This window comes from Nannospalax galili, unplaced genomic scaffold (genome assembly GCF_000622305.1).
Source record: "Nannospalax galili isolate Female #2095 unplaced genomic scaffold, S.galili_v1.0 scaffold663, whole genome shotgun sequence".
NCBI classification, from domain to species: domain Eukaryota; kingdom Metazoa; phylum Chordata; class Mammalia; order Rodentia; family Spalacidae; genus Nannospalax; species Nannospalax galili.
The window spans coordinates 7,966,961-7,981,209 of record NW_008351881.1 but is presented as its reverse complement, the minus strand read 5'-3'; the positions used below and the strand labels follow the sequence as shown (position 1 = coordinate 7,981,209).

Sequence of the window (14,249 nt, the reverse complement as noted above, 5' to 3'; positions counted from 1 at the left end):
AGTTATCCTCTTCATTGTTTCATGGTACTGGGTTCCCAACGCTCAGTCCTAAAAGTTAAGCTTTCTACAGTCCATGAAAAACTATTACAAAATTATTAACATGTGAGTATGCTTTTGCTGCTCATATAGTGGGTCCAGTTGGATGTGAGATTCTTGCTTAGGATGAAGGATTACACTTAGTTTTGCCTGCTTCATCGTACAAGTGATATCATTGCTGAGAAAACAAATCTCTTGGCTATAGACTGGTTAACTGCATTACCCAACAACTGGTTTAATGACAGAAAAACATACTTCTGCCCTTGGCTTTTCGTGTGAGTCACAACACATCATGGCCCTTAGTAAAGGTGTGTGTGTTATCATTTCATTCCAGTGGATGGTGACACAAGAATTCATGCTGAAGGCTGCCTTGACTCTCTTTGCCAGATTTACCATCAGCAATGGGCTACAGACCCAGCACGGGGTGTTTGAGATCACACTGGAGACTGTGGACAGAGCCTTGCCTGTGGTGACCAGGAACAAAGGACTGAGGCTGGCCCAAGGAGCTGTGGGCCTGCTTTCCTCTGACCTCCTTCAGCTGACTGACCCTGACACACCTGCAGAGAATCTGACCTTCTTTCTGACCCAGCTCCCAAGCCATGGGCACCTCTGCCTTCGAGGGAAACTACTTCAACACAGTTTCACCCAGCATGATGTGGACAGCAGGGGCGTGACTTATCAGCACTCAGGAGGCCGATCCCAGGTCGACTGCTTTACTTTTGTGGCCACAGACAGGACAAACCAAGGCTTTGTTGTAGATGGAAAAGTGTGGGAAGAGCCTGTGCGGTTCACCATCCAGGCAAGTATGGCAGACAGGTAATTCACACCAGCATGACAAGAAAGCCCTTTCCATTTCCTTTCTTCCTTGCCCCTGTCATTAAGACCCACACTGCACTCTACAGCCTGCCAGGCAGTCAGTGTGACTAAGCGTTGTGTGTGGGCAGTGCAGGAAGGAGCCAAGCATGGGTAGACCTCGGTTTGAATTTCTGCTTTGCCATTTACTCTCCATGAAATGAGTTTTTTGACTCTTCTGAATCTGCTCCGAAAAGCATGCCTACTGTGGTAGGAGTTTAACAAGATTAAGTATCCAAGGCATGATGCCTGAAATATGTTTGAGGTACATACAGGGCATTTGTAACTATGTCATCAGGCTGATGCTGTGTCATCTGTGTCTTCCACTGGCATTTTAACAATTTTGAATTAAACATGGAAGCATGGAAAGATCCAAGGCTACATCAGTATCACCTAGGCACTAATAATGAAGATGATATTAGCAGCTATCTTTTTACCATCTTTTAGTTCTTTGACAGTTTTCATGTATGTAAGGGGTTTTAGTCGTTTCACTCCCCCATTTTCCCCTCTCACCCCCTCACTCTTCTGCTGAAACCCTTCTCCAACAAGTCTCCCGCCTCCTTTCATATCGTCTTCCTGTGCATGACTCACAGTGTCTAGTTATAGTTGCTTGCATGAGGGTGGGTTGGGAGTTATTTACTGAGTATGGGGAACTTATCCACAACCACACAGAGGAAAATTATATGTGTGTAATGGTTACTCCCTCCCGCAGCAACCATTAACTGCAGTAGTGCCTTAGAGAGGGATGGGCCTCATATGCCTCTCCCCATCCATGAAGAAATGATATGAGCTCCGTCTTGTGCATATCTTGCACTGATAACTACAGCTGTAGTTAGTTCATGAATGACACGGCCATGTCATGTCCAAAAGGTCTTTTTCTAGCACGTCGCTCCATCCTTTCCAGCTACGAACTTTTAGAACTTATTATTTAAAAGCCAACCAAGTCACATAAGTCCCATTTGATTTTCATAAAAATTTCATGAGGTAGGCTTTATTTTCCCTATTTTATATCTCTACTTCAAGACACTCTCTGACTAGTGAAATAGTCATAGTTTCCACTTGCTCTTTAGTCTCTATTAGGATTCTGCAGAGAAATAGAAAGCATGGCTGTTTGTATGTGCATGCATGCAATATATACACTGCACATGTTTCTGTGTGGGATAAATAATACTGATAGAAAATGAGAGACACAGAGAATGTATGTGTGAAAAACAGAGACACACAAGGGAAGATTGATTTAAGGAATTGACACATGTAATTAGAGGTCCTTGAATGCCCAAGATATACAGATCAAGCAAGTCAGTAGACTAAACATTGCAGCACAAGGTGATGTTGCAGCCTTGAATCCAAGAATAGTCTAGAGGTACTAGTCTATGGGACCGGCAGGTCTGGGCGGATTTTCAGTAAATCCAACCTCAGTTATCATGAGACAGGCAGAGCTTTCCTTTGGGAAATCTCAGTCTTTTAAGGTTGGCAATGGATTGGATTATGGAAAGCAATCTACTTTACTCAAAGTCCATGGACTTACACATTGATTGCACCTAAAATATTCTTCACTAGATCATCTAGACCCATGGCCTAGAAAACTCATAAATTTAACCTTCAGGTCTCTAAGGTGAAGAGCTACAATTACAGAATGGGTGTGGATATGTCTTTGGCATTATGAAGACTGAGAAAATATAATGAAATGCAGATATTCTGGGACAGGAAGGATGGTGTTGATGTCATTGATACAATGTCAGTGCAATGTCTAACAAGGAATAATTTCCTTGGTTTGTTTGGCTGCAAGTTTCTAAGGATTATAAATTCTGAGTGCAGACACAGAACGCCTTCCCGTACTCCAGAACAGAGGTGGGAGTGGCAGTAGAGTTGGGAGAATGCGCTGGAACTGAAGCCAGGTCTCTCCCAACAGTGTTCATCTCAAGGAACAAAGTTATTTGAAGAGAGTTAATTATTTCTTAGAAGTTGTGAAACTGACTAACAGGAATATGTTGGCTGGGTGTTAAAGTCAAGCTTCTTTTTCATCAAAACTACAAGATTTCTCTTGCAAAAAAAGTACATTATGTTTTAAACCTTTATAAGGAAAGCCTTCGATTTTGTTCTCAATTTTTTTGAGCCCCTCGTTCCTCAGAATGGAGGTCAAACACCCTACCAGCAATATAGGAGAAAAGATACCAAGAGCTTTTCCTGTAAAGACAATACAGTGTTGCCTGCCACCAAGTGATAGACTGATCCAAGTAAGTGTACCAAACATGGATCAGCCGCTTCCATGGTGGTGTGTGACCGCAGACAAGGCTGCGGTACGTGGTGAGTGGAAAACATGGGTGTGCTTGGCTGACACCAGCAGGTGCACGCAACCTTCATTCTGTAGGAGAGCCTGTCTGTTTGCACGAGACTGTTGCAGCCTGTCATCTTCTGTGACTAGGACACGGCTTGCATGAAGGAAGCACCTGCCATTGCGTCCTATGGGACCTGCAGGTCTGGGAGGATTTTCAGTAAATCCAACCTCAGTTATCATAAGACAGGCAGAGCCTTCCTTAAAAATAATGTCTTATAGGCTAACGTTTTAAAAGCTTCTGGTATACCGAGTTAGAGGACCTGCTTTTGAAGAAATGTTTGATAAGACCAAGATGTATCTGAGCATGCCAATGGCCATGTGAAGAAAGTTCATCTAGTAAGGCATTTTTTAAAAAACAATTTACCACAACAGGCATTTACTACTTTTGTAATATTTGTGTTTTTAAGAAAGATGTAACAGGGCTGGACACATGGCTCAGTGGTTAAGAACACTGACGGTTCTTGCAGAAGACCCGGGTTCGAATACCAGCGCCCACGTGGCAGTTAACAATTGTCTGTAATTACAGTTCAAGGGGGATCCGATGGCCTCTTCTGTCTTCTGTGGGCATTGCAGGACACAGGTGCACTTACACACATGCAAGCAATACATGCATACACATAAAATAATAAAAATTTTAAAAAGAAAGATGTAACACAAAAACATTTTAAAACAACAATCCTGCTTTCTGCTGTTCATCATCTTTGGGGATACCAATGTGACATAGAGTGTTTTACTTCTTCCTCTTACCTGCGCCAGCTCTCTTCCTTGTCACCATGCTGTGGGAGCATGAGGACATTCACATCCTGCTCAGCCTCACAGTGCTGAAAGACATGTGTACAATTTTCACATACAGATCCACTAAAATGTTTTTACAATAGCAATTAAAACAAATCTAGAGAATATAAACACTCTTTGCATGTATATAGTTTTGTGCCTGTGTGTATGTATATTTGTGTGTGTCTGTGTGTGTGTGTGGCATGTTCATGTGTGCATGTGTTCCTGGAGGCCAGAGGCTGACAGTGGGAATCTTTAAGCATAGTTCATTTTATTTTACTAAGGTAGAGTCTCACTGATCTTGGAGTTTTCTGATTCAACTCATCCGGCTAGCCAGCTTGCCACAAAGTCCTGCCTCCTCAGAATGAGGACTCCCGGCAGGCTCCATGCCCACCAGCTTTTATGTGGGTTTTGGTGATCTGATCCACATGCTTGCATGGCAAGTGATTTATGCACGAGGCCATCTTTGCAGCCATCCCTCTGATACCTCCCTCTCCCAGGAACAAATGAACCAAACCAAACAACAACAAAAACATTGTATACACATCTAGTTATTTCTGTAGGGTAGTTTCTAGAGAAAAAATTTTCCAGCTCTACCAACAAACTATAAAAATACCTGCTTCTTCACATATTGATCAGAAAAGCACCTCATCAGTCTGAGATGAAAACAAAATTGTTGTTCCACACAGAAGTCAATAAAGGAAGAGCTGTGATTTTTTTTTCTACTCCAGAACAGATAAGTTTTGTGAAAATAGTCCTAGATTTTAGTCAATGTCTGTACAAATATATTTACTTTTAATGTTTTCTGTTTTTCCAGTTGTTGATTTTTAATATTTATTTGTGGGGGAAGAGTTTGCATGTGCCACAGAGCATGTATGGAGGTCAGATGATAGCGTAGGGGGTCAGTTCTCTTCTTTTACTATGTGGTTCAAGTCTGGAACCCACTAAAACATCTTGCAGACCCGAATCTTTTCAAGTAACACAAAATTTTGGAATTTTAATTTATTTATTCATCTTACCCTTGTTCTTTTTTAAAATTTTAGTTTATTTTTATTTTATGTGTGTGAGTGTTTTACCTGAATATAAGTGCACCATGCATGCAATGCCTCCAAGGCCAGAAGAGGGCATTAGACCCCCTGGAAAGAAATTACAGATAGCTGTTAGCTGCCATGTGGGCGTTGGAAAGCAAACGTGGGTCCTCTGCAAGAGCAGCCAGTGCCCTTAGCGGTTGATCCACCTCTCCAACCCGTTCCTGTTCTTCTTAATTGAGCAGCTAATTATGTCATAATATACAGTGATGCATATGATCTTATTGTCGAGATTAATTACTTCAATAGGGTGACTAAAGTTACAGTAACATCATTTAGGGATACACAAAGAACTGAGAGGTTGGGCATGAGGGGATGGAAGGTATCATTCTTGCACCTGTTTTCTAGGATATACTGTTCAAATCTGCTCCATCCTTAGCCTACAAAAATCATTTGCAAGACTGGCTGAGCTCCAAACTGACAAGCATACCTGTCCATTCACCACTCTCAAAGATCTAGTCCACCGTTGTGTCACCTGGCTCTCATCCTCAGTGAAACGCTATGCAATCTGAAGATAATTACTTTCGTGTTTTTGTCATAAGTTATTTCTGTTTATTCAACACTTTCGCCATTTGAACAAAGACATGAGAAGAGGCTATGTAACTGTAGTCCTTGTGGTTCTATTTGTATAAATCATTAAACATGGGGAATCCTTCTGTGGTGTCTACCTAAGTTTACAATTCAATTCTTGGGTTGGTTTTATCATATCTCTTGGGCTTCTGCTACGGCTCAAGCATAGTGAGTGCCAGGTGCAGGGAATAGGGTTTTGGGTGAGAAAATAAATTATTTGCCTTCATTAAACTTATATCCTGAGGAGAGTCAGACTTGAGACAAATTCATCAAACTGGGTCAAGATTTACAAAACAAACCTAGCCTGTGCTCTAGGCACTGTATTTGTTGAGATATAGCAAACAAGACAGGCTTTGGCAGAAATCAACAGATGAGGAGTCTAAGCAATCTGAAGTTGGAGAGTGTGCCATGAGAGCCCTGTGTGGCCTAGGGATGGGCCCCTGGAGTAACATTGATGTAATTCTTCAGGTAGACCAGTTGGACAAAACAGTGCCCCAGATCACACACCTGCGTTCCCCTTCTCAAGTGGGGCTTCTGAAAAATGGTTGCTATGGCATTTATATCACTTCCCAAGTGCTGAAGGCTTCAGACCCTGACACGGAGGATGACCAGATCATCTTTAAAATTTTACGAGGCCCACTGCATGGACATCTACAGAATACAACAACAGGTACACACTTTCTTAATCCTTACAACTGCTCATTTTAGACTACCAGTGGCTGGCAGGGGCTAGAAAGTAATTCAATTAAGTATAGGCCCATTGGATGAACATTCCCCAGGGCTTGCCAATAGATTTGGTATATACATCAATATAGGTGTTAAAGAGGGTTTAAAGCTACATCTTCCTAAATTTGTCTTGATGAGGAGAAGCAAATACTGGCACACAGCAGTTCAATGTTCACTGAGTTTTTAAGATTATATTCAGAACACACAGTGCCAGGGTCAGATTCATATTTATGACTGATTTTTTTTCTACTATGAATCCTAAATGATATAAGTTCCTTTTAAAATTTTGATGTTATCCTAGCAGTTTTTCTAGACTGTGTATTATTTCTGTTTTATGAAGGCAATAATACGGATTTTTATTATTGTAATTTCCTGTTTCCTTTCTCTTTAGTTTTATATTTTAAGGCAAATAGCTCTAAAGTAAAGCAGATTTAAAGATTAATTTGAGTTCATTGTACTTGAGTTTTAACATAGACACAGTAATGTTAATTTCTTTGGAAAATGTACTTTAGCTATTTGTTTATTTGAGACAAATTCTCATGTAGACTAGGCTAGCCTCAACTTCTATTAAGTAGCTGAGGGTGACCTTGAACTTCTCCCTCTACATCCCAAGTCCTAGGATTATAGGTATGTGTCATCCTGCTGGGTTTATAGTGCATTGGAGACCAAATCCCAGGCTCCATCCATGCTAGGCAAGCACTCTATCAAACTGAGCTACATCTCCAGCCCTGGGCTATTCTTTAAAGCTGTTTCAAACACAATAGCTGTACTTTTCTGTCAGTTCTTAGATAATGTTTTATTTGATTGCCCATGAGAGTCATTCATTTCTTTCTTGTAGGTGAACGTATCCATGATAAATTTTGTCAGAAGGACTTAAACAGTAAGACCATTCTTTACATCATAAGCCCGTCTTTGCAAGTAAATTCTGATATCTTGGAATTTCAGATCATGGACCCCACAGGGAATGCTGCCACTCCTCAAATGTAAATTCTTATTATTATTCATTAATCATGTGTCATGTTTAGAATATATCTGATTAAGAAAGTGAAATAATCTTTTTCAAACTGAACATAACAGGATAAATTGGTAGGCTATTCCATGAGCTTGTATAGTATTTTTTGGAGAAGGAATTTTCATTTTATTGTTGCTAGACAGTGGGAAAGCCATGAGCTTTCAGAATAGAGAACATTAAAGGTTGCTGAGCAGCATCTTTTTATTATGCCTGCAAATGTGTTCTGTTTCACACACTCTTAGCAGCTTGCTGCCATCCAGGACTAAGCTTGAAGCTCATTGCACGCAGTGCAGCCAGAGGTCACTCTAGGACTGTGTTAGTAACCGGGGTCTCCTACCCGATCTGAAATATCTAGTGGGCAGAAATGAAGTGGTCAGGAAGGCCATCCAAATACTCTCTCTTACAAAAACAAATACAACACATCTGTCTCTGTAAGAGTATAAGTCTTATGGGCAAGAGGGAGATAGTGAGATGGCAAAATAGGCTTGGGGAGATATCGGTCATATTGAGAACTCTGTAATGTGGGATGTTTACCATAACAAGAATAACAAATCCTCACAATTAACAAGGTTATCAGAACACAGTCATTTCAGTTACTGGGCCTTTCCAGATGCTTCTTGCATGCATACCATGAATAATTTACTGATGGACAGATGGTCATATGGAGGCACATCGGTCCACTTCTTAATACTGCATTTTTCTCTTTTTATTTGATGCCTTTTGAAGACGCCTCAAAGAAAAGTTGCTCACTTGTCCTAAATTTTGTGTTGTCTATATCCCAGGCACTTAGGGTGAGTGAACACATCCCTACTGTGCTCCTTCCGTGACCGGGCATTTTTTTAACCATCCTGAAGTGCAGTTCCACCATCCACCAGCAGAGGTCTCTGTAGTCATTGTTAGCAAAATCTGGTGTCCCCCTCACCAAGCACGTTCCTTTCTCCAGTACCAGTCTCAAGGGCAGACTTCACGGGTTTATTACCTCATTCCATAGACTTTTGCCAAGCAGTCACTGTCCCAAGCTCACAGTACTAGGAGTTAGGAAATAGGCATGAACAAAGAACACTCGACCCCTGAAATGAAAATGTAATCCCGAGGCTGTAAAACTAGAACGGCCGATCCCCACCCATTAAACTGTCTTTGCCCAAGAGAACCAGTTACTCAGGGTCACAGTCTAAAGGACGATAGCACTGACTTGCAGTTTCAAATACATGTATTAATTCTCAAGAGAAACGTTTAATTTTCTAAACATATTAATAAATTGACTTCACTTAGCTTCACAGAATTTTTTCATTGTTCAACTAAAAAACATAGTATTGGTCAGGCTTGCCCCTGACCTAATGCAAACCTTTCGTTCTGCATGTGATCAGTGTAGATAACAGATTTTCCCTAAGCTATGGCATTAGGTTGATATTGTTCACTCACACACCCTTTTCATACATGACTTATGTTTTTAAGTAACCCCGAAAGTTACTCTGGAAAGCCATAGCAGAGTCTACATAATATAAATAATGTGATTATCACTTGGATGCAAGCTGTCTTAAATTGGAGCCTGCTGGTGCTGGGAATCACTTCCCACATACTCAAGCTGCAGATGTTGCCAAATGACTAGAACCAACGGAGTAAAGTGCCTACAAAGGGCTAACATGAACATGACTTTGACTTGGTTCTCACGTACTTTGTTACTGTCTTTAGAGTAGGCAGGCAGAGTAGAAATTACTCTGCAATTACCTCCATGTTTGAGTGGAATAGTTGCTCCTAAGCGCTTTTGTTCTAGATGTTTCCTGGGACTAGGTCCACATTTTTCTGATAAGAGACAAAACGAGATGTTCAGCAGGTAGAGGCACTTGTTTGAAGGCCTAATGACCTGAGTTTAATCCCCAGATCTTAATAGGTAGAAAAAGACAACCAATTCGGAAGAATTGTTCTCCAACCTCTACATATGAGCAGTGGACACACACACACACACACACACACACACACACACACACACAAACTTTAAAAAGAAACAAAATTCTAAATACTGGTTTGTCTTCACAAAACAACCAGCAAGAGCCTATTTATATACACAATATATTTGATGCTTTTTCTTGAGTCATTACAAGTTTGTATGAGTTGGGCATCATCATAAGCTAGAATTTACAGGTGAGGAAACTGAGGCACTGTCCTGGAAGGGACTTTCCCTCCTGCCACTGATTAGGGAGGGAGCTGTGATTTAGCCCAGGTAGGAAGTATAGCATCAGTGCACACAGTCTGTGTCCAGCGCTAGCCCCTTACCCTTCTTTAATGATTTCTTCTCAGGCGCTGACTATCCTGACCGCAACAAAGGAGCAATACTCACCTGTCAAGGTCCTTAGGGTTCATCCAGGCTTTTGTGAAAATGTGAATATCAGAAAGCAACATTAGAGCGCCCCCCCATCTAATGCCTTTGGAATGGTGGTGTAAATAATAAACCTTTGAACTTGGAGCTGCACAATAGGGTCTGAGTTTAGCTCTTCCATTTATTGACTATTCCAGACAGTTTTCTGATCTGAACAACAGGGGCCATGCCACATTTAGTTTAGATAAACAAAAATGAGGTCTGACATTTGAAAGCATCTTGTAGTAATTATTATTATTATTGTTAATTCATATGAGTATTCATGTGAGTTCAAATGACTGGAGAAGTAACCTGAAGCATTTGGTGGATTAGAAAGCTCATTTCTACCTGGAAATTGATTTGAGATGAGTCGCAAAGTGAACAGTCCATACAGCCATTCATCAGTAAGCTGAACGCTCTGCTCTGCTATTCCATTTCTTTTCCGTATCAGATCAATAGATTTTCCATGTTACCAAACGCTACGATGAAAAGCTGGTTTTTTGGCGAAATTAACTGAGTTACCGGTGGCTGGCTAGTAGGTGTGCGTGTTTAACTGAGTCATATCCCAAACCATGGTGCTGGTTATGTTGACTGAGAGTCTGAGAGAGGGGTTCATGATGCACCATGTGTCACCCTAACACCTCCACCCTTGCCCTCCCCTACACAGAATAATGTGGAGTCTTTCATGGAATGCATTTAGAAGACAGTGTCATAAATAGAAATTGAAACACTGAAACCCATGGAAATTTGCGTTAAGATTTGGACTTGGCTAAGTGCCTAAATTCTACACACTGGGCTAAGTACTTGAAAAGCAATCCTCCAAAGGTAATAAGAAAATCAAGCTCAAAGCATTTAAGTAATTATCTCCAAGCCAATGGGAGAGTGACAGCTAACCGTGAACCCTGACCTCCAGACCTCAGAGTGAACAACTGTTACTGACTTTTTGCCCCTCCCCGCTCCTGGCATGAACCTGGCTAGCTTGAGTCTGTTCTCTGGCCCATGCTGACTCTCCAAGCGATTCCCAGAACCCCCATACAAGTTCCCAGGGCCCACAGCCCTCATCAAAAACATCTTTGTAGACCACAGAATGTAGCCAACTTAAACCAATGCAATTTTCTTAGTACGTGTTCCACGTGGATCTCTTTATTGTATCCACCAAGAAAAAATTAACTTCAAAAGAAAAGTCGATCCCTATGGACCTTTTGAGCTAGTGGCTTCACCAGCACGCTGGCGGATTCCTCTCGGGCAGTCACATCCCAGCTGCTCTGTTACTCATTCTTGGCTTTGAAAGAGAGAATACGAAAAAAAAAAAAAAAAAAAAAAGGAAAGGAATTTCTATCAGGAAAGACTTTGAAATGTTTTAGCAAGTTTTATGAAACACCTTGTAGGGGAAGAGGTTGAAACTATTGGCTCACTAATGCCTGTGTGTTACCTACATACAGCCCAGAGTTAACATGTTTATCCCCAGTCTAGATCTAAGGAAAGTACAGAGGAAGGGAAAGAAAATAGCACTTATTAAGCACCCACTGTGTACAGGTGCTTTATACATATTAACTAATTTTAATTTTAATTGTTCGACATGAGTGATTCTCGTTTTAAGATAATGAAAACTGAAACCCAGAGAGAACAAGGAAGTGACTGTCTTCACACCCTACCAAATGGCTGCAAGGTGTGTGTGATTCCAAAGTGCTTGATTTCTCTGCTCACTGCTGCCTCCTGTCTAACCACTCCTTTCCCACTATCAGAGAAAATGAACACTGGAAAACACAGGTGTTCAAAGCATGAGATTATGAGGCTTAATAGCATCATCTTTGAATTGATAAACCTTAGATAGACTGCTCGGGAAAAAAAATTGTAGCATTTCAATTTTCTGAAGCCAGATGCTACTTGATAAGTGAAGATCTAGTTATAAGAATAACTTAATCACAATTTTAGCTTCTATAAAACCTTTTATTGAGAAGCTCAACATACTTAATGAGCACTCACGAAAGTTCATTTAACCCCTTTGAAGTATGATTCATCTTTGTTATGTGTTGAGAAGTGAGGGAACTGACGCGGAGTGAGGTTAAGTGTGCTTACTAACCTAGATTAGTGTCCCAGATCCCAAACTGGTGCTCCAACCCCATGTATTTCTTTCTGTTCATTGCTCTTTCATACAAACTAATCAATTATCCATAAAATAAAATATCAAAAAGCATAGATCTTTTTCAAAATTGTAGAACAAGATCGTTCAACCTTGGCACTCTCAGCATTCAGGAAAAATAATTCTGTCATTGGTCAACGTCCTGTGCAGTGATGTTAAGCAGCATCCTTGGCCTCCATCCAGTGAATGTCAATTAATACCATCCACTCTGCCACGGTGACAGTCAGCATTGTCAGCAGATATGCCTTAGAGAATGACATATATACTTGATTAAGAAATCATACTTTTGCCGGGTGTAGTGGTGCACGCCTTTAATCCCAGCACTCGGGAGGCAGAAGCAGGCAGATCTCTGTGAGTTCAAGGCCAGCCTGGTCTACATAGTGAGTTCCAGGACAGCTGGGGCCACAGGGAGACCCTGTCTCAAAAAAAGAGACCCCCCCAAAAAAAAAAGAAATTAAGAAATTGTTCTAACTGAATACTGTCTATTGATGCCATCTTTCTCTCTAATGAGGCCTAATAATAGTCAAAGAACAAAGAGCAAATCAGGGTTAAAAGGAATGTGTGAGGGTCTTCTAGCCTAGATTATTTTCAGAGTATATGAAAGATGTTAATGAAGTTGGGAAAATCTACTGGTGGTCATCTTAGCTTAGGAAACAGGACAGTAAACAAATGTTGGTTGACCACTCTGTGACACTTTGTGTCTTCTATACTCTACAAGCAAGTTGTCATACATCAGTGACCCAAAGGCCCTTTCTTTGGAGCATGCTTACCATCAAATAAACTAGGCAGGATGCTAGACATGATTCATGCTTTGAAAAATGAAAAAGTTGATCAGGATAAGGCCAATTGAAAATACAAGATTTTGTAAAGAAGTTGCAAAGTTAAATTAGCTGTCTATACAGATCTTATGCCTGACCACTCAGAGTTAGCCAGTAGCAAAAGCCTCATGACATGAAACCCAGTTTCAATGCCTTCCATTTCCAAAAGTGGTTGTTGGAAACCAAAACTTAGCATTCACTCTGAATCATATTTTCTATTGTGATGAGTTACCCACCCCAACCCCTCACAACTGATAATTCTCAACTAGAGGTGTCTTCCTCCCAAGGGACATTTGGCAAAATCTGGAAATAAGTTTCGATGGTTGTGACTAGGGGAAAGCATGAGACTACATGTCCTTTGTGGAGATCAGAGATGCCACTTGCTAATTATCTTGCAGTGTACAGCTCAGCGCTGACAACCTGACTCTGGTGTCCTGAGCGTGAGTTGGAGGAGCCCTGACCTAGGGGCTCCTGCTAAGTGACTTGAAATGTTCACCAGATGCCCTTCACACACAGGCTCATTTCTGACCGTAGAATTGAGCTTTACTCCCTTGTAATAGGATTTATTCAATGTGATGATACCAACCAACTCTTACCTACATGATACCCAGTAACAGACCTTTCCAGATTGTTCCTATGGGCTTCTGCAGCTGAATATTTACCTGATGGCAACCCTATGACTGTGTGGATTCTTGCAGACACAATTCCAATTGACTACCTCTTTTATTTTCCTTGCAGGTATATGTGTAGTTTAAGACTACAAAGAATGTCTCAAGTGCCTTACTGAAAACACACACACACATGCACGTGCGCGCACACACACACACATCACATTCAGAACATGTTGCACACATCCTGTGGGTGTGGAAGGCTTTGCTATTTAAATATTTTTCTGGAAAATCTATAGCCTGGATTAAATTTCATGGCTTTTCTAAAGATCTTTATTATTTATAGTGAATAGTTTTGAGAAAGTAAAATAGAACGTTGTGTGGTGACGGCCTCAACCAGCAAGCATCAGGCTGCATTCAGATGGCGCATCCATAAAACGCACACTCTCCTGAACACTGAGATTCTTTGTGCTTTGAAGCCAAACAGCCCTCTGAATTATTCCCTTCTGGACATAGATCAGCAATCAAATTGCATTTAGTTTTAGGCCTTGAGATCATTTGGATCTACAGAGTGGCATTGATGAATTCCTGCTTGTTAGGGTTAGCATCAGCAATGGATGGATTGACAGAATCTGACATTGGAACTCATTTGACCCTCAGGAGACTTAGCTCAGATCCATCCAAATATATTGTTTTCACTCTTTTCACTGGCCCCTTTCCTTCCGTTTACCCTTTTGTCTTCCCCTAATCCCTGTGACTGATGGTTTTGCTTTCTTGTTTCCCTGGATCTTTTAGGAATTCTTTACAACGTGTTGCTTCTATTGGCATTTAAGTTATCCTTGTTGGTTGTTATTTTATAATGCTTTAAGCATGTTTATGTATTTGTTGATCTGTTTCATGCTAGATGTAAATTTGGTTGAATCAAGTA

The 14,249-nt window shown here is 40.9% G+C and overlaps 1 protein-coding gene across 8 annotated transcripts in view; it reads left to right on the top strand.

The window, feature by feature from the left end:
• Frem1 (FRAS1 related extracellular matrix 1) overlaps positions 1-14,249 on the top strand; it is a 172,493-nt gene that overhangs the window by 130,995 nt on the left and 27,249 nt on the right. For 6 of the 8 annotated variants that reach the window (XM_029553929.1, XM_029553925.1, XM_008848839.3 and 3 more), the window contains 3 exons: positions 424-835; positions 6,127-6,328; positions 7,223-7,367. In XM_029553929.1, the coding sequence (XP_029409789.1) occupies positions 424-835; positions 6,127-6,328; positions 7,223-7,367 (759 nt within the window). Of the gene's footprint in view, positions 1-370; positions 836-6,126; positions 6,329-7,222; positions 7,368-9,694; positions 9,809-14,249 lie in introns of those variants that run through there. The other 2 variants (XM_029553930.1, XM_029553933.1) reach the window with 2 other exon arrangements.